This window comes from Cnephaeus nilssonii (assembly GCF_951640355.1).
Source record: "Cnephaeus nilssonii genome assembly, chromosome: 9".
NCBI lineage: Eukaryota > Metazoa > Chordata > Mammalia > Chiroptera > Vespertilionidae > Cnephaeus > Cnephaeus nilssonii.
The window spans coordinates 73,036,598-73,057,829 of record NC_137080.1 but is presented as its reverse complement, the minus strand read 5'-3'; the positions used below and the strand labels follow the sequence as shown (position 1 = coordinate 73,057,829).

Genomic DNA, 21,232 nt, shown 5'->3' with positions numbered 1-21,232 from the left:
TGGTGCACTCCTGATTTTATTAAGACTACAGTAGCTAAGCTCCAAAATGGTTCCCAATGATTCCATCTCCCCCCCCCCACCCCCCACCCCCACCCTCCTGGTCTTCATAACCTTGTGTAGTCTCCTCCTACACTGTAATCAAGATTGGTCTATGGCAGTGGTAGGCAAACTGCGGCTCACGAGCCACATGCGGCTCTTTGGCCCCTTGAGTGTGGCTCTTCCACAAAATACCACGGCCTGGGTGAGTCTATTTTGAAAAAGTGGCGTTAGAAGAAGTTTAAGTTTAAAAAATTTGGCTCTCAAAAGAAATTTCAATCGTCGTACTGTTGATATTTGGCTCTGTTGGCTAATGAGTTTGCCGATCACTGGTCTATGGGATCAATAACATACAGAAGCGATAGTATGTGACTTCTGAGGTGAGGTCTTAAGAGACACGTGGCTTCTGCTTTGCTCTCTCGTGGCTTGCCGGCTGTGGGAAGCCAGCTGCTTTGTTGTAAGAACACTCAAGCAGCCCTAGAGAGAAAGATCCACATGGCAAGGAGCTAAGGCCCCTGCCAATGGCCAGCTGAGTGAACCATCCTGGAAACAGATCCTCCAGCCCGTCAAGCCTTTGTGTGACTATAGGCCTAGCCCTAGCCAATATCTTGCCTCACCCTCATGGAAAACTCTGAACCAGAACAACCCTCAAGCTATCCCAAATTCCTGACCTACAGAAACTGAAATAATAAATGTTAGTTGTTGTAGCCACTAAGTTAGACTAATCTGTTAATAGCAACAGATAACTTACATAAGAACACATAAGCAAAACTTTAATAATACAATGAGCAAATACTTATAGAAAAAAATTAGCTGGATGCTAAACTCCATTCACAAATTTGAGCATAATAGTTCTGAAAATACAAAACAATATGAAACTCATCAACATAGGCTATCTATCTACTTACTCTTTATTAAAGCATCTTTCATATGTTTAATGTTTTTAAATGTTTTCTTTAACAATTATCACTATATCTACATTTAACTTAAAATGAAGAACTGGATTTGTAGTGCAAAGACCTAAATTAGAATTCTAAAAGGAGCTTCAAAATTTAATCCTTTATTTTTCTCTACTTATGATTCAGTAAGAACTTTTTTTAAAGCAAACCACATAGAACAGCTCACAGAAATTTTAAATATAAGGCATTCTTTATATAAACGTCCCTAAATTTTGTAAGTCTCTGCAAAAATTAAAATAGGTTTTAACTTTATAGAATTATCACCACCCCTTCGAAAATAGCCATCTTACTTCTTTATACAAGAATCATCCAAGAGATCAATCTTGTTTTGTACAAGTACAGTTGGTATATCTCCAACTTCAGCTACTACTTTCTCTCTCCAACTGGAAATTGCTTCAAAAGATTCCCTGTCTGTGGTAGAAAATACAAGCACACAAGCCTGGGCTCCTGTAAGGTCACAAAATAAACATGTTATTTATATTAATTTAACAATCCTGTGCAGAGTGAGGGCAACTTTTACCTAAAAACAGCGAACTCATCTTTTAGCACTCTGTTTATTTTTTAAAATATAAACTCTATTTTCTAACTCAAAGAACCAATTTTTACCAAGAACAGTAGTTCTCAAACTTGTACAAGTGTCAAAGTTCCCTCAAAATTATAAACTTTTTTTTGGGGGGGGACATCATGAAATATTAATATATTTAATTACATTATAAGAGCTAGAGAGAATGTTAAACTAAACATGAATGATGGGCTGTTGCCAAGTTCTTCCTGTTAATACTTGTCATTTGCTTCTTAATTTCTTTCAGCATAGATTTAAGAAAAACATATGAAAAAAATCATAATTCTATTTACTTTTCTAAAAATCTGTTATTATCTCATGTTAGTAGCAGAATACCAATGATGCTAACAAATATCATTTACAAAACAGGGTCAAGTAAAAATATATACAATAGAAAGGGAAAAGGTTTAATTTAGTTTTTTACCCTGTTTAACTGTATAATCCCCATACTATACCCATTGGCAATATTTTATCTATCAACTATCACATTAGGTTGATTACATCTAAAATTAAATATAAGCAGCAACCTTCTGGAAGAAGCTCTTTTACAAATTATTAGTTGTTGAATCAGGCGGCACAGTGACAAAAAGCAGGTATGTAGGCCACAAGAAAAAATGTCCTGGGGTCAAGAGGATTTCCTGGAATCGAAGCATGTTTTCTTATTGTTACATCTTCCTTCCAGATCCCTCGGGTATAAGAGTTTCCTACTAAGACTCAGACATACATACTGGGCTACCTAAGACACTCTAAGGCCAAAAATAATTTATCTCCAGAGGGGATACAGTAGAAAGAAGAAGCATATTAGGAAAGAGAAAACTGGCAGTTCAGTATTACTATAAAAGCAGAGGCTTCAGCTGGGAAAATCTTCTCTACTCCAGACAGGTTTCAAACCAAAGATTAAATTAATTACACAATTTGTAAGGGGGAAACAGGCAGATAGACCCTGAGACTTTGTCAAAATTGAAGGAGTAAAATTAATGAGTATATTGGTAAATAAATTTATATTTACTTGAACTCTAAATTTTACTTAAACTACAAATAAACCATTATTTAATCATACTTTAACTTTGATTTAACTAAGTTTTATTATAGCCAGGACCGGTTTGGCTCAGTGGATAGAGCGTCGGCCTGTGGACTGAAGGGTCCCGGGTTCGATTCCGGTCAGGGGCATGTACCTTGGTTGCGGGCACATCCCCAGTAGGGGGTGTGCAGGAGGCAGCTGATCGATGATTCTCTCTCATCGATGTTTCTAACTCTCTATCCCTCTCTCTTCCTCTCTGTAAAAAATCAATAAAAAATATATATATATATATAAAAAAAAAGTTTTATTATACTAGTAAAACTCTATTTGTTAGTTTGAAACCAAGAATTTTCTATCTAATCAATTGTCATTTAATTTGAGGGTCCAATAGGTATTTCCAGATACACTTAAAGAAAAATACTTAAAAAAAAATAAAAAGGATAAAAGGGGGTGGGGCGTGTAAGAGATCAATCAATGGACTTGTATGCATGCATATTAGCATAACCAATGGAAACGGACACTGGGACGGTGGGGGTTTGTCCTGGGGGGGCAGGAGTGGCAGGGTAGGGGGTCAATCAGGGAAAAAGGAGACGTGTAATACTTTAAACAAATAAATAAGTAAACAAATAAATAACATAAAAGAAAAAGTATATTCATAACACCCCAAATTACTTTACTGGGGTGCTGAGTGGGAGAGATCAAAAGAGTGTGGGAATGTGCTAAAGTGCCTGTCTGAAGAGGAGGAAATGTAATGTTGACATGTTTAAGTAATCAAGGGAGGTAAATAACCATTTTTTGCAGTAGACATGGAGGACCTGCACCCCTTCAGCCCCAGGTGCCACTGCAGCTGTGGAGACAGTTCCTGCCTGTTGCTAGTCCCCTACCTCATGCACATGCTGCAGGTGCTCTCTGCTTTCCTACCTCAGGTGCTTTCTGATGCTTCAGAGGGCCCCTGGGTTTGTGGAATCCTCTAAGGGGAATTGATGCCTCTGGGGAGAAGCTTCAAGTTATGGGGGATGGAAGAAATACCTGATCTTCATGTTGGTAGGGCCATCTGAGGTGTTCCGTTCTTCACAGGGATCCCTCATTGCCTACAGTTATAATTAGCTCATTAATACACTCTCTACAAGTTTTCCTCCTGCTTTCCCTAGTCTCTCTACTTCTACTTCCTGGGATCACCTCTCAGATAAATTACTCCCACCCAGTTGTGCCAAGAACTGCTCTGTCGGTGTCTTAGGAGGGAAGAGAGGGTTAAACTAAGAGAGTAAGTGTCATAAGTTGCAGGCAATCACCATAGTAAGAAAGAGCCCATGTGCCTAAAAAACAAGGAGAAAAGTGACCTGTCCAATGTGCAGCACAGAAAATAGGAAAAAACTACAGAAAATATAAAACCTGAGCGAGACGACAGAAATAAGTTGTAACAAGAGTAATTATAATCTTCAGGAAGAACGGCACATGAGTCTCTGAAGCTGGATAGTTCACTTGATACTAAGCCTCAGACTGAATGCTGCGACCAAATCATCTCATTTAACCTAAATATATTACCAAACTGAAACATAAACAGTCAACTTAGATTACTTCTGCAGTTTTAAAATTTTGATAAATGTTGCACGACTGTTTGTTTTAATTTCCCCTAAGTGAAATCATCCATCCATAGAAAATATATAAAAAGTTAAAAGAGGGCTCTTTTTGACTAAAGTACCAAAAAAACAGATGACAATACCAGATTCCAAAATGTGTGTGAAGAACATTATTTGCAGAATTTACAAAGGAAATACATAGCTATAAATCCTACACAACTCTGGAACTCTCTCTCAAGCACTTCAAGAATATTTTTTTTAAACAACTGAGAAGAAGGTGGGAAAAAGAGGCTTAATGAAGGATTTCTCTAAAGTACTGTCTCCAGTGGTCGGCAAACTGAGGCTCTCGAGCCACATGTGGCTCTTTGGCCCCTTGAGTTTTTAGCAAAGGCCAGCTTAGGAGTACCCTAATTAAGTTAACAATGTTCCTACGTATATAGTTTAAGTTTAAAAAATTTGGCTCTCAAAAGAAATTTCAATCGTTGTACAGTTGATATTTGGCTCTGTTGACTAATGAGTTTGCTGACCACTTGTCTAGCCCAACCCTTTCTTTCAAGAAGGTGGGATGGATGGGGGGAAAGTACTATCATTTCCTCCCCTTCATCTCAACCTAGCAGGAATGGACTTCAGCAAGACCATTTAAGGAGCTTCATATGTGTTTCCAGCAACTCTGGACTGATTCTGCTTGATTCAAGCCTGAGAAAGATGCAGTGGCTGGGAGCAAGAGTAAAAAGACAAGACCAACAGACAAAAAAAAAAGAAGAGCGCTGCATTTGGGTGTAACTGCTCCCGCTGATGACAAGACAAAGAATGCACAAGAATTTCATACAAGCATGGAGTCACATCTAAGAGATAAGCCAGCATGGGATCATTTTATTTTATTATTATTTTGTTTAAACTCAATGAAAACTGGCTTAAGCTCTAACGGGACTTATTGTCTAGGTCAACTGGTATGCCACAAGAATTTTTTTTTAATACATTTTTATTGATTTCAGAAGAGGAAGGGAGAGGGAGAGATAGAAACATCAATGATGAGAAAGAATCACTGATCAGCTGCCTCCTGCACCACCCCCCTACTAGGGATGGAGCCCAAAACCCAGGAATGTGCCCTTGACCGGAATTGAACTCAGGAGCCTTCAGTCCGCACGCCGATGCTCTATCCACTGAGCCAAACCAGCTAGGGCAGCATGGGATCATTTTAAATCATGTTCAAAAGGGCTATTTATTGGGTGATGAGAGCTTAACATAAAGGAAGATGGAGATGGAATGATGAGTTCCACAAAGGGGCAAAGCAACTGCCCAAATGACGTATACATTTGCCCTGAAGAAACATCCCCAAGAATGGAAGCCTTGGAGGAATCCAGGATAATTTCCTAGAAAATCATCTTTAAACATCTGCCATCCAGAAGGCCCCAACATCAGACACCTACCATAGTGTTCTTGTCCCCAATTAGCTCTTCTCCGAGGCCTGACCCAAGAGAATCAAGAACCATCTCTACAAGATGGGGAAGAAACTGGGAGGAGGAAACAACCAACATTCATTTCGGAGACCACAGGTACTAGCCTGCTAAGTAAGACTCCAGAAAGGATAAAAGAGATTGAATGCTAAAGTACATTTGGAGTTTTGATTAATATACATGACTGGCTATTCCCATTACCAAATTAAGATCATGTTCATGATTAGAAACAACTACGAGGCAGCTAAAAAAAATTTACTGGAGAGTGACAGAAAAGACAAAGGGAGGTTTTATTGAGGGTAAAGGAAAAGACTGTACCTCCTCCTGCTGCCTAATCCTATATAATAAAAGCCTAATATGCTAAGTGTCCGACCGTTCAACCAGTCCCCATGATGCGCACTGACCACCAGGGGGCAGACACTGCCACAGGTAGGTTAGCTTGCTGCTGGGGTCCGGACATGCCCGGGAGCCCTCCTGTGGTCCCTCCCCGCCCCCAATCGTGCAGCGGGCCTCTAGTCAAATATAAAGGGATATGAGAGACAAAACAAAAGTTGCATTTTGGTAACTTCATGAGCTGTGCCCTATTCAACATACTAGCTACTATAAATATTCTTAATTCAAAAATGACCCTATACTGTTATTTTTGGTGGGGTTCCCTCCATGTCCCACTGGATGCTGGTGGAAGTGGGCTTCTTGCGATGTCACAAGAAAAGGAATTTTCGAGACTGGTATGGGAGAATGAGTGGCTTTATTTGTGTGGAATTAAATCCCTGAGTTTCCAAGGTTCCCTCCCACTCCACCCGTCCCACCATGGAAGAAGTCCAGCTGTGTCCTTAGCAGAGCTAGGATTAAAGCTGCTGCCCGAAGTTTCCGTTTCATATTTGCACAGTCCAATCCAGCATCAGGCTAGCTTAGCTTGTGTTCCCAGCTGCAGTCCATCAGTCCATTAAGTGTGGGGTCTGCATGGCCAGGAACACAGGCGAATGAATGCAAGGAAGCAGGAGCAAAACCAGAGGAACAAAGGAGGAACCAGAGTGCAAGAATTCCTTTGTCTGGGGATTTTAAAATTCTAACATTTCGTGCACTCGCAGTGGCCCCACCCCCTCTAGCTAATTATCTTTGTTTCCAGGTTAAACTGGCAGGCACCTTCCCTACATAACCCTGACTTGACTACACACGCATCCATCTCCCCTTTGTTGGACCCCTTCCCCAAGTGAATATCTGGTGGTTCCCTGGGGAGTGTGAAGTTGCAGCTTCATGGTGAAGCCGCCCAGATGGCATGCTTATGATGTCTGGCCTCCCTTTTGCTCCTTTCCTATAATAAGGATATTTTTCCATTGATTTTTAGAGAGAGTGGAAGTGAGGGGAGAGACAGAGAGAGAAACATCGATGTGAGAGAGACACATCGATTGGTTGCTTCCTGCACACACCCCAACAAGGGTCACAGATCGAGCTTGCAACTGAGGTACATACCCTGGACCAGAATAAAACCCGGGACCCTTCAGTCCACGGGCCAACACTCTTATCCACTGAGCCAAACCAGCTAGGGCTCCTTTCCAATTATTAATAACCAGCTAATGACAATGGTAACACTGTTATCCTTTCTATTTCTTCCTTTGACTTCCAGTTCTGCATTGGTACCAGGTTATCTTTAGGAAAGTTAATGTTTTAATTTCTCTGTTGTAGTCATTTGGACATCTTACAACTTTGATATTTAAAAGCATCATGTGTTTTCTATCCATATATTTTAAAAAGACCTTAATTTTCCTACTATTCAATCTCCCTTCTATACTACCTACCCTAAGAATCACACTGTTGAAAAAGTTACTTCATTATCATAAATATCAGTAAACCACCCATAAAGGAATAACTTCTAATAGTTAACAAGCCACACATCAGGAAATGGAGCTCTAAATAAACTTTTGGCGTTGATTAGAAGATCACCCGTAGCAAATATTCCTGATTAATAAGGTCATATTCCCCAAGAAACATAATATGTAGAGAATAATTCTATCCTCAAGTAACTGGAAGACCCTACAAGACTCGTTCTGAGTATAGCTGAAGACCAGCAACATCAGCGTCACCTGAGAGGTTGTAGCAATCTCAGGGCCGCCCACAGAGCTACTGAATTAGAGTCTGCATTGTAACAAGCTCCCTGGGGAATTCATTTGCACATTAAAGCGTAAGAAACTCTGCTCTAGAGAACACAGTGTAAAATCTGACAATGGCGAAGACCAATCACAAACACAATTATATAGATATTATTCTAGATTTATACACCACTATATAGATATTTATTACTCTAGATTTATAAACCGTTATATAGATATTACTCTAGATTTAAAGTGCTTGTCCCTTATTCTCTTGGACACTCTATATAATCTAAAGCATAGAAAGAAGCATCTTTTTCTTAGAACCAATCACAGTAAGAAAGTATAATGAAAAATTATTTTATGTTGTATGCAACTTTCTGTACTAAGCATGGTTTCTACTGCCTAGGCTAGACTTAACTTGTATGCATATAAGCATAACCAATGGACACAGACAGCAGGGGCTGGGCGGTGGGGGGAGGCTGGGAGAGGACAATGGGGGGAAAAAGGGACATTTGTAATACAACAATAAAGAATTTTTTAAAAAAAGAGCTTAAGAGGAATAATTTGGGGTCCCAAAAGGCTTCCTAATATGATCTGTGCTCTATGCTAACCTACTAGAATTTACAAGGAGGTCATGTTTCAAAATGTCTCACTATACAATAAAGCCAGCATTCCAAGAATATAAAAATGCCTTAGAGCAATGGATTTTGGTATAATAGGTCTTTTAAATGAATTACAAATTTTTCTTTTTTAAAAATAAAATTTTTATGCATCTTTAATAATACATTTCTAGGACATAAATCAGTAAGTCATAATTTCATAAAGCATAATGTTTCACCACTAAATCCATATTTTACTTAATTCATGCTTCCTACCTCGCCCTTTCCTTCTCTTCCTAGTCTTTATTTCTATTTAATTACATCATCATCTGAATCTATACTACTAGCAGATATTACCTGGTTGCCTATCTGGCATCCAGTTCCCCTCCCTTCCTGAGAACACCCCTCCCCCACTGTCCACTAGCCAGGGTTTAAGACAGGTTAACATAGCCTCTGCTCTGGGAGTTGAGGCCCTAAATGCACCAAGCCAATTAGGATAATCCCATTCCTCTGACTACTTAGTACTGTAATCTGGTCAAGAGTGGTCTAATCAGATAAAAGCTCAGGACTTTTAATCCATTGGTGTGGGAAGCAACCCTCTCTCCCCAAGGATGTGAAAACGAGTGGCTTCCACTGCTGACCAAAAAGAAAAGCAGCACAAGGAGGAACTAAGAAAGTTAGCTACATTTTAAGAAAAGCTTTTAACAGACATCTACTTATGTGCTTGGGATTACTTTAAGTTAAAATGTGAAATATAGGGAAATCCAAGCTGTTTATTAAAGCCTTTTAGTTCAAATGAAACAAACTGGAAAGAAATTTAAATACCCATTGTAAATTACAATGTAAGGACTAGTTATGGGCTCTTTTTCGTTTCTGGCCCAGAATGTTTTCTGTAGATATAGTAAAGAAAAGTCATATGATTTCTGGACACCTAAAAAGTACCAAACAAGAAGTAAACAACAAACTGGATGGACCCAATTTTAAAAGTTAAAAGATAATAATATTAAACACAGTCTTATGGCAAAAACAGAGAAAGCATTAATACTTAAGTACAGTGCAAATTAAAATATTTTTAACTACCTGGTCTTTTTTAAAAATTTATTTTTATTGATTTCAGAGAGGAAGGGAGAGAGAGAGAGACAGAAACCTCGATGAGAGAGAATCATTGGTTGGCTGTCTCCTGTGTATGCCCCCTACTGGGGATCTAGACTGCAACCCAAACCATGACCTCCCAGTTCATAGGTCGACACTCAAGCACTGAGCCATGCCAGCCAGGCTACCTGGTCATTTTTAATCAGGGACCCAATTGATCTACTTAACTGTATGGTTCCAACATTTTCTCCTTTTTATTTTTATACAAATCAAATCATTTTTGACATTTGACCAGTTTTGCCTTTTTTAAGCTAGAGGTTCATAATAATAAATATATTCTCTAAAAGTAACATACTGATTAAAAAGTAATACTACCATATCAACTTATCAAAAGTTTAAAAACAAATAGCCCAACCTATTTTTCTTCCTCACAAAAAGAACATACATTTCAGGGCAAGACTTTATAGAGAAATAAACTAGGTAAGTAAAAAGAAAATAATAACAATCTCATGCATTCCTCCTACCTGTTGATGTTGCCACCTAGGTTTTCTGTTTATTTTTTCCTGTGTTGTGTGGGGAGAGGGGAGGAGGCAGTTGTGGTATAATAACCCCACAAAAAAAGTACAAATAACCTTTACTCAAGAATAAACTGTACAGTTAGGACCCAACAGTGTCAATGCTCATGAAATTCATAATTTGATCTATTTTAAGAGCTTTGGTAGTAAGAGCACAATTTCACCTCACACCATAATACAGGTGCTCAAGATCCAAAATGGCATCCACAGGAGAGCGATAATCAAAGCTTCTATAGATGGGAAGCCTTTAAGGACACAGTAAAAAGAGTGAGCAATAAGGAGTGGTGACCTTATTAGGATGACACCTGAGAGGTGTACCTCCCTTATTTCTCAGGGACCCAAAATGTTTTCTTAGAGTGGGCAGTGGAAGTCAAGTGTCCTTAGTAACAATTTAGAAAGCCAGCTTTTTGGTTGCTTATATGTTAGTGTAATTATGTTTTTATTAGACCTCAGTTGCATTATAATAAATCACATTTTCAAAAGTGGAAAAAACCAACATATATATTCAAAAGCATCAATATGCCGAAACCGGTTTGGCTCAGTGGATAGAGCGTCGGTCTGTGGACTGGAAGGTCCCAGGTTCGATTCCGGTCAAGGGCATGTACATTGGTTGCGGGCACATCCCCCGGTGGGGGGTGTGCAGGAGGCAGCTGGTCGATGTCTCTCTCTCATCGATGTTTCTAGCTCTCTATCCCTCTCCCTTCCTCTCTGTGAAAAATCAATAAAATATATTAAAAAAAAAAAAAACAACAACAACAACAACAAAAAACAAAAGCATCAATAGGCTATAATGGTACTAGATTAAGCTTTCAGTTACTTTGTTCTCATCACAATCACCACTGGCAGTGAGTTGGAGGAACACTAAAAATGCTGTTTTAAATTCCATAAAAGAAGGACAAAACTTAACAGAAAAATGTAATGGAAACTTAGAAATCTAAGTTCTTTTGAGGAATTTAACCCTACATTTTAGATCTTAAATCCTACAGTTGTAGTTCTTTCCTTTCACATGTATCGCACACTTCTTTGAACTCCTACAGCACTGAAAAGGCTTTACCCATGAAATTTCATGTAATAACAAAATGTCATCTAATTTACAGGGGCTCTACTTTTTTATATGATAGTTTCCACTCTCTGACTATCTAGTCACTTCCTTGGGGTCAGAGATAGGCGTTTACCAGTTGCTGACTGACTAGGTCTGGGGATGCCTGTATAAGTCATGTAATTCTCAAGGCAGAGACCAGCACCCTATAGTACAAATATTATTTACCACTCATCAAGATCTTTTGAAGAAAAATGACTTGGCATTTTTAAAAATTGCTCTGAAATTAATTTTAGTATTCTTAAAGAGAACCCTTTATATGAGAAGCAAAAAAAAAAAAAAAAAAGGAAAGTTCTGTTTAGCCAAAAGAACATGCCCAAACAAACAAAACCCCCCACAATTTACCTCGATAGTAGGCCTTTGTTATTGCATCAAATTCCTCTTGACCTGCCGTATCCCATAACATTAATCTGACATCTTCGTCATTAACTCTGAAACAAGAGATAGACTTCAAATGTAAAGAAAATGTCTTTAGTAATATAGCTTTGTGTATATTTTTATTTTTCAAATGTGGAAGTATTAAAACCATGTTGTTTTCACTCTGAAAAAGTCTGAGTAGTTTTAAATGCAGATACAATTACCAAGCGAAAGTAAAGGTGAAAGACATTCCCGCAAAGTTTTAACTTTACACGATTTGAATTTACCTGGCATGTTTTTCCCTTTGACAACAGTCACAGTTAGTGGCCTCAGCCGAGCAGTGTTGGGAAAGAGGAATTCCCTCAGGTCAGTGCTTGCTCTCCTCTGGTACACAAGTGATAGAATTAGAAAGGAAAACGGCAGCTTACCTGCTTGGTTGCCCTTTAACTCAAAAATTTACTCTATTTTGTCATACAGTCCATTGTCTTGCTCACATTCTGTTAAGTCACAGCAAACACTGAATTAGCAAATACTAAACTACTGCTCTTAGGGGAAATACAGGGTTCAATTCCTATGAGCCCCTGGTTACATTTTCATCAGCTGATCAATACATAACCTTGTTTTTGTGTGGTTTTGTTTAAAGACACCTTATTTCATATATGTTGTTAATTCATTAACATTGAACTCACAGCCTACAGCACTATAACTTATGCCTGAACGAGGCTTATCTAACACACGTGTTATCTCTGTAAGGCACATCACACACACAGCCTTCTTGCATTTAGGATCGCTAGACAGCATTTCAGTACTATGCTTGGAGGCCATCTTAAACAGTGAAATCACCAACAAAAATGTGGCACGAAAACAACACTAAAAAGATACTGGTTTACAGTATGAGAGATTAAATAAAAAGAAAGACGGTCGCCTTGTTCCACCTAGGCTGTGAATGTGTGTGTAGGGTGACTTAAGTTTTTGCTGCTTTGTGCATGTCCATGAATGACCACCAAAGCACTGGGAATATTGATTCTGGGGTTACAGATAAATTTCAGCAAGTAGGTGAATTTGCAAATGCAGAGTCCACAAATAATGAGAATCGACTATATACTAAAAATATTAATTTGGTTCAAATAACAAAAACACAAGCATCAATCTTCTTAAAATATCTAAAGGAAGCAAATAAAAAAATATTTTAAATTTCTTTTTAAAAATATTTTTATTGATTTCAGAGAAAGAGATAGAACATCAACTTTGAGAGAGAATCATCGATCAACTGCCTCCTGCATCCCCCCCAACACCCCCCCCCCCCCCCCCGCCTGCCTCTGGGGATCGAGGCTATAAAGGAACCAAATAGTGACCCCCTGGTTCATAGGTCAATGCTCAACCACTGACCCACACCAGCCAGGCACAAAAATAGTTTTACAAACAAGGTAACAGAATACAAATTAGAAATCCAACAATCCTTAAAACAATGAACGCAATTATCTTGGATGCTAATGTCTGGGCTAGTTAAGTCAGATTTGTTTAATGTTACTTATTTCCGTAATACATTTTAGTTTGTCTCTTACAATTTAAGATACCCTATACAGTTCTCAAGACTAATGACAAAAAGTGTTACTTTGATGTGTATTAGAATCAAATAGGATTTCTTGAAGAGTTCCTTTTCACAGAAGTATTTAATCCTCCCAAATCTGCTTTCTCTTATTTCTTTAGAGTAAAAACAAATTATTATTAACTCTCTAACTTCTATATAGTCTTGCCCAGTTTTAAAAAGAGAAGAGACATTCTAAACAAAAGGATCCCATAATATAAGAAATGAGAAGTATTCTGATAGACAAGTAACTTTCCTTTCAAATGAAATAGTGCATGGAATCTCACTAGAGTCACGTATCAGTTTGTGTTTAAGAAGTGCTTAAAGTGCCACCAATAAATACAGAACAGATATAAGATAAAATGAAAGGGGAGGCCGAGGGGAATAGGAAAAGAACATAAGAGAGGAAGGGAAAAGATGAAAGTGGGGAAATACAGAAAAATAATGATATGTACAGCATGAGTAACTGAAAACCACAACCAACTATTTCATGAGCCCCTGCCTCTAGATGCCTCACCTTGGACTGTACTGTAATTAGTTACTATCATTCTGGCAAAAGTCTTGGACACAATTCACAAATCAAAACCAAGAAGATAAAATGGCCAAATACATACTGGATTTGTCGCTCCAAAAAATCAACTCCAATGGTTTTCTTGTAATCTTTTGTAAAAATGCCTTTGCAATATCTCTGAATCATACTTGATTTTCCAACTGCTCCATTCCCGACAACCACCATCTTGATGGCCACTTCCATATCTTCCTCCAACATTTTTGGAGTTGAAAGGTTTCTGTACCAACTTTAATTCCAGGTGATCAGATCTTATTTCTCAAATCTGCGGTTTAAAGTGAAAATAAAATTATTTTTTCATGACATAAAAATTGTACAATATAAAATAAGCTATACTTGTTTTATCAAAAAATGATTATATTAAATTGCAAGAATTTGTTTCCACGATGAAGCCCCCCTCCCCACTGTTTATCTAATGTAAATTCTTTAAAAGGAGGGGCGATAGTATCATTCATTTTTATATCTTTATCTTTATCAACAGACCTCTAAACAATCTGTGGGCCAAGAAGAAGCTCAAGAGAAAAATTTAAAAGTAATTGAAATGAATAAAAATGAAGATATGTCAAAATTTATGGGACATAGCTAATGTGCAGAGGGAAAATTTATAGCAGTGAATGCTTATTTTAGGAAAAATCTCAAATCAATAATCTAAGCTCCCACTTCAAGAAAGTACAAAAAGAAGAGCAAATAAACCCAAAGTGAGCAAAAGGATAGAAATGAATGAGATTGAAAACAGAAAAATAGATAAAATTAATGAAACAAAAAGCTGGATTTTTAAAAAGATCAATAAAATTGACAAACAGAAAAAAGAAAACACAAATTACCAAAATCAGTAATAAAACAGGGATATCAATCATTAGACTTTGTAGACTCAAAAGGATAATACCACCAAACAACTCTACATAAATGTGAAAACTTAGATGAGATGGACCAATTCCCTGAAAAGTATGAACGACCACAACTCACCCACTATGAAATAGATAATCTGAATGGCCCCATAACTTTTAAGGAAATTGAATCTGTAACTTAAAAGTCAAAAAGAAATCTCCAGGCTCAGGTGACTTCATCGAAGACTTCTACCAAACTTTTAAAGAATTAACACCAGTGGGTTCAATACTCAAAAATCAATCAATATAACCCACCATATTAATAGAGTAAAGAAGAAAAAACACATCACTATATCAAGTAATGCAAAGGAAATATTGGACAAAATTCAGCAGTCATTTGTGAGAAAAAATCTCAGCAAACTAGAAACAGAAAGGACTTCTTCAACCTGATAAAGGACATCTATTAAAACAGCATAAAGCTAACATCAAAATTAATTCTGAAAGACTGATCATTTTCCCCTTTATGGGAAATGTCCACTCTCACTTCTCCTATTCATCATACATGAAGTCCTAGCCAAGGCAATAGGCAAAACAGACAAATAAACAAACACCTTACAGATTAGGGAAAAAAGAAAAAACTGTCTCTATTCACAGATGACATGAGTATCTATGTAGAAAACTCCAAGGAATTCAAAAAAATAATAAAATCCTGCAGCTAACAAGTGAGTTTAGTAAGGATGCACAATAAAGAGCAGCACACAACACTCAAATGTATTTCTATACTCAATGTACAATTTGAAACCACAAAGTTTTAAATGGCATTTATAAGAATTCCAAATATATTAAATACTTTAGAATAAATCTAACAGAACGTATAGGATCTGTATGCTGAAAACTACAAAATGCTAATGAAACAAAGACCTAAATAAATGAAAAGCTATATCATGTTCATAATGAGAAGACTCAATAAAGTAAAAACAGCAATTCTCCCAAATTGACCTATGATTTGATGCAATTCCAAAGTTACAGCAGGATTTTTTTGTAGTTAGACACAAGTTGATTTTAAACTGTATATGGAAAGACAAAGGAACTAGAACAGCTAAAACAATTTTGAGAAAGAATAAAATTAGAGGAAGTCTTATTACCTGATATTAATATACTATACAGCTATGTTAATTGAAAAAGTATGATTCAAGCAAAGAGAAAGATACATAAATCAATGTAATAGAACAGAGGTCCCCACATTAGATACACACAAATATAGCCAATTGATTTTTGATTTTTTTTTTTTTACAAAAGTGCAAAAACAATTCAATGGAGAAAGACAGTCTTTTCAACATATGGTGATGGAACTGGACATTCATATTTTAAAAAAGTAAATCTTCCCCTCACACTTTAAACTATATATATATATATATATATATATTTATTAATTTCAGAGAAGAAGAGCGAGACAGAATCATCAATAATGAGAGAGAATCATTAATTTGCTGCCTCCTGCACGCCCCCCACTGGGGATAGAGCCTGCAACCTGGGCATGTGCCCTGACTGGGAATTGAACTATGACCTCCTGGTTCATAGGTTGATGCTTAACCACTGAGCCATGCCGGCCAGGCTCCTCACACTTTATACAAATAATTCCCCAAATGAATCATAGGTATAAATGTAAAATTATAATTTTTAGAAAAATATTTTTAGAAGGTGAAAATCTTCTTGACCTGGAATTTGGCAGAATTCTTTAGACATGATACCAAAAGACCCACAAAGTGAAAAACTGATAAATTAGACTTCATGAAAATTAAAACATCTGATCTGTGAAAGACAAGCTACAGGCTGGGAGAAAATATTTGCAAAACACATGTTGAACAAATAACTTTTATCCAGAGCATATTAAGAACCCTCAAAATTCAACATAAGAAATCTAACAAATAAGCACCTGGAAAGATAGTTAACATCTTTAGCCATTAGTTTAAGACACATTAAAACCATAAGACACTACTACTACATGCCTATTAGAATGGCTAAACTTAAAAATACTGACAATTCAAAGTGCTAGAGAGGGTGTGGAGCAACTAGTACTCTCAAGTCACTGGTCAAAATGCAAAGTGATACAGCCACTCTGGAAATCAGTGTAAAAATTTCTTAAAAGTTAAACATACTTCACACGACCCTAGCAATAGCCTAGAGAAATTAATACTTAGGTTCACAATAATACCTGTACACCAATGTTGATAGCAGTTCTATTCATAATCACTCAAAACTGGAACCAACCCAAATGTCCTTCAATGAGTGGATGTATAAACTGACACATCCATCTCATGGTATCCTACTTAGCAACTTAAAAAAAATTGATGATACATGCAACAATTTGGAGGAATCTCAAAAGGCATGAAAGAAGTCAAAAGGTTACATATTACATGATTCCATTTATATGATACTAGAGGCCCAGTGCACGAAATTCATGCATGGAGGGGGGTTCCTCAGCCCGGCCTGCATCCTTTCCAATCTGGGACCCCTCGGGGGATGTCTGACTGATGGTTTACACTGGCAGTCAGACATCCCTCTCGCAATCCGGGACGACTACTCCTAACCATTCGCCTGCCTGCCTGCCTGATCGCCCCTAACCCCTGTCTGCCAGCCTGATCACCCCTACCTTGCCCCCCTGCCGGCCTGTTCACCTCTACCTTGCCCCCCTGCTGGCCTGATCACCCCTACCTTGCCCCCTGCAGGCCTGATCACCTCTACCTTGCCCCCCTGCCTACCTGATCGCCCCTAACTGCCTCTGCCTGCCTGCCTGATCACCCCCAACTGCCCTCCCCTGCCAGCCTGATCACCCCTAACTGCCTCTGCCTCAGCCCTTACCACCATGGCTTTGTCTGGAAGGAAGTTGGACATCTGGAAAATGGCCGGTCGACCTGGTCTAATTAGCATATTACCCTTTTATTAGTATAGATAGATTATATAGAATAGGATTGCTTAAATTGGGGGGGCGGGGGAGAGGAGCCTTTTTCAAAGGAGAAGATGCTCTTGGCAGACAAAAACACATAATCCCTATATCTGGACTGATAGCCAGCCATATGCACTATACTGCCAAACCGGTCATTAAAAAATTGAATCACTTTTTTATACCTTACACCAAACAGCTGTTGCCCTTAAAACCCCTCCTCAGCCCCCACCTTAGGTTTTGCCTTCACAGTTCACCCAGAGTAGGTTCTGATTGGTCTGTTTCTATGCCAGTCAGCATCTCCGGGCCTATCTCCGGGCCTGATCATAGAGGCGGGGCTGATCAGCAGCTGCCCCTGGCTGCTGGCGAGGCCAGGAGAGAGAAGCAGGGTCTGATGACCCTGCTTCTCTCTCCAGACCTTGCTGGCAGCTGCTGCCGCTGCTGATCAGCCCTGCTGCTCTCTCCCTTTCCCCAAGAGGTCAGCAGTTCAATCCGCTCACCTGCTGCGCACACAGCCTTCAGTCGTTTTGGATGTTACAACCCTGGCTCTTTATATATATAGATTCTAGGAAAGAACAGTACAGATGGTCCCAGACTTACATGGTTAGACTTACAATGTTCAACTTTACAATGGTGTGAAAATGATAGGAATTCGGTAGAAACCATACTTCAAATTTTGCATTTTGACCTTTTCTCAGGCTAGTGATATACAGTATGATTACACTCTTGTGATGCTGGACTGCAGCATCAGGAGTGGGAGGAGACATGGGGAATGGGGGGATCAGCTTCCACTCAGCCAGGAAATAAGGAGGGTAAACAACCGATATCATACAACATAGTATGTATTAAATGCATTTCAAATTATTTTCAACTCATAGTGGGTTTATCAGGTCCTAACCCCACCTTAAATTGAGGAGTATCTGTAATTGATGAGAGGGAAAGGATACCATGGTTTTTTGGGGTAGGTGGTAGAACTGTTCTACATCCTGATTGTCATGGTGGTTACATGAATCTAAAATTCATAGAATACACCTCCATAAAAAGGTCAATTTTACTATATGGTCATTTAAAAAATAATAAAATTTGAAGAAAGAAAAAAAAGTTATATCAGATTTTATATATATATATATATATATATATATATATATATATATATATTATTGATTTTTTACAGAGAGGAAGGGAGAGAGATAGAGAGCTAGAAACATCGATCAGCTGCCTCCTGCACACCCCACACTGGGGATGCGCCTGCAACCAAGGTACATGCCCTTGACCGGAATCGAACCTGGGTCCCTTGAGTCCGCAGGCCGACGCTCTATCCACTGAGCCAAACCGGTTAGGGCGAAAAGTTATATCAGATTTTAACACCGTTTTGTGATTAGCAGCCACTACTCTATAGTCTTAAAGCACTATATCAAAACAATTAAGTTCTTAGAAAATAAGCACAATTCTGAGTACAATTTAAAAGCTAGACAGTAACGCTCTACATACTTTTTACCGCAAATTTAAAGATTTTTTTTTTTGCCAACTAATGCAATCTTATATATTAGAAAAGGAAAGGATGAGTTAACTCACTGGTCAAAAGAGGTGTGGTTGTTTTTTTTCTTCGTCACAGCCTGCACTTAAATACAGCTGTGATTATATTTTAAAAATACTGAAACACGTCTTGGGTTCAATGAAATTGCCTTGATGTTAGGAGTTACAGAAAACCTGGGGAAATAAACGGCCCTTTTCAGAGGCCCCTGCTACTAGACAGTGACGTTCACTGCGCTCCTCCACAGCCTCAGGTTCCGCTGCCTGCGAGGAGCGAGCTGCCTAGGGCTCCTCCGTGGAGTCAAGCAATTGTGTGACACCCAGTGTCAATGAAATAGTGCAGACCGGCTCATTCATCTCCTAGCTGTCTGAGCGAGGAACTGGGGAAGGGTGGGGCCCCCCGAGGGAGGAGAGGGGTCTGAAGGCCAGGGCAGAGCTCTGGACCCTGCTCCCCATCAAACCCAACCCGGGCACTGAACGCCCCTTGGCTGGGGTCCCGCGGGCCCCGCCGGAGTCGCCCCTTCCCCGTCCGGGGACCGGGGCAGAGCTAGTCGCCGGGAGCTCCGCCAGAATGGAGGCGCAGCGCCTCGCCCCCGCTCCACCCCGCGCACTCCCGCCCAAGGGGCAATTCCAGGCACCCACACCCAGGAAGACCGGACCGCTGGGGGCCGGAGGGGGCTCCCGGCAGGCGCTGCCGCCCACCTCCTCCAGCCACACCTAGGACACCGCGCTCCGAGGCGGGGAGGCGGGGAGGCGGGCGCTGGGCGGCCTGGGCCGGGGGATGGGAGCCGGGCCTGGAGGCTCCTGACCCCCCAAATCCCCCTCCAGTCCCTGGGGAAAGGCACATCCCGGGACGCCGGGGAGAGGCGGATCCTGCCCCAGCGGACCCGGAGGAGTCCTCAGCCCTTGGAGAGGGCGAGTGAGTCCAGCGCCGCCGCCCCGGAGTGCGAGCCGCTACTCACCGTCCCCGGGCGGCCGCAGCCCCGAAGCCCAGCCCGGCGCGACCGGCTCCTCCTGGTCGCGGCGCAACCGCTGCCGCCGCCGCCGCCGCCACCTCCACCTCCTCCCAGCGCGCCCGCTCCCCCGGCGGGGCCGCCCGGCTGGCTCGCGCCCTCTTTCGCTCTTTTAAGAATGACTATGATTTTTTTTAACGAACTTTATGGGCGATGAGGGCTAGGAACGAGCGGCTCAGCGGCAGCTCCGCCGGGGATGGTCGGGCGCGGGAGACTCCACTCCCCACATCTGTGGACCCGCCGCGCTGCGGAGCATGCGCCGGGCTCGGTCTGCGCATGCGCCGCGGGGTCCCGGTTCCCCGCCGGCTCCGCCCGGGTGCTGGCTGGTGGCGGGGAGCCGCGCGGCGTCCCCCGTGCCTCCCGGGACCCGGGTGAGCAGGAGGCGGGCCGGAGGCGGACAGGAGCTCCCGGAGCGGGGATTCCGGTAAAGAGAAGCTGGCCGAAGAAGGCCCTGCTCAAGTCCGCCTGCACTGTGCTCGGACTGCCCGAGGACTCGGGACGTGCCTGGGACACACACCTTATTCTCTTGGCCGGATGGCATCCCAGGGGCAGAGTAAGCAAAAATGTCGAACAAAGTCGAAAACGCACTCACAGTCCGCACCTCGTGGCTGGACAAAGTAGAAGTCTGAAATGGTTAATAATTCAGAGAACCACACCAAAGATTAAAAGGTTTCCCCAAAAGCCAGTCTAAACTTTGCTTCAGTTGTTTTTATATTTCAAAATAGAATAGAGAGAGAGAGAGGAAAAAAAGGAAAAATACCAAGTGTTGGTGAGGATGTGAAGTAAAAGAATTTTTCCTACCCAGCAACTGGAATGCAAACTGGAGCAACTCTCTTTAAAAACAACAACAACATAAAACGATGTGGCATTATCTATTCAAGGAGCTTTTTACTGTCTAGGTTTAATGGGTAAAGTTTCAGTTTTGCAAGATGAAAAAAGTTTTGGTGATGGTTGCATAACAATGAATGTACTTAATGCCCCTTCAAAATGGTCATAATGGTCAATTTTGTTATTACTATATTTTACCACAGGTTTTGTTTGTTTTTAAGTGGGGGCTGGGAAAAAGAGAAAACCCAAGTGTGCCTTAGAGAATAAATTTGAGGATTCAAATTTGAGGAAACTTCTTGAAGAAGCCCCCCAAAGCATTCCTCACCCCCTTTTCCATTTCCAGGGGATTGTTGGACATTCTCAGTGCGATTAAGTCGACTTTTTGACTCAAAGCAGTTCCCAAGGACACACAGAGATCCTTAGGCTGGGATAAGGAAATGAGACAAGGAAAGCCTGCGTGGAAACCTGGCCTTTTAAATCCTGCCGTCGTGCTGTAGCCAA

At 40.3% G+C, this 21,232-nt stretch overlaps 1 protein-coding gene across 2 annotated transcripts in view; it reads right to left on the bottom strand.

The window, feature by feature from the left end:
* The window catches only part of RAB23 (RAB23, member RAS oncogene family), a 30,617-nt gene extending 10,477 nt beyond the window's left edge, over positions 1-20,140 (bottom strand). The window contains exons 1-4 of one of the 2 annotated variants that reach the window (XM_079780764.1): positions 19,853-20,140; positions 13,633-13,851; positions 11,419-11,504; positions 1,286-1,442 (exon numbers count right to left, since the gene is read on the bottom strand). In XM_079780764.1, the coding sequence (XP_079636890.1) occupies positions 1,286-1,442; positions 11,419-11,504; positions 13,633-13,787 (398 nt within the window). In that variant the 5' untranslated portion in view covers positions 13,788-13,851; positions 19,853-20,140. The remainder of the gene's footprint in view (positions 1-1,285; positions 1,443-11,418; positions 11,505-13,632; positions 13,852-19,852) is intronic. The other variant, XM_079780765.1, reaches the window with a different exon arrangement.
* Between the last annotated feature and the right edge of the window lie 1,092 nt (positions 20,141-21,232).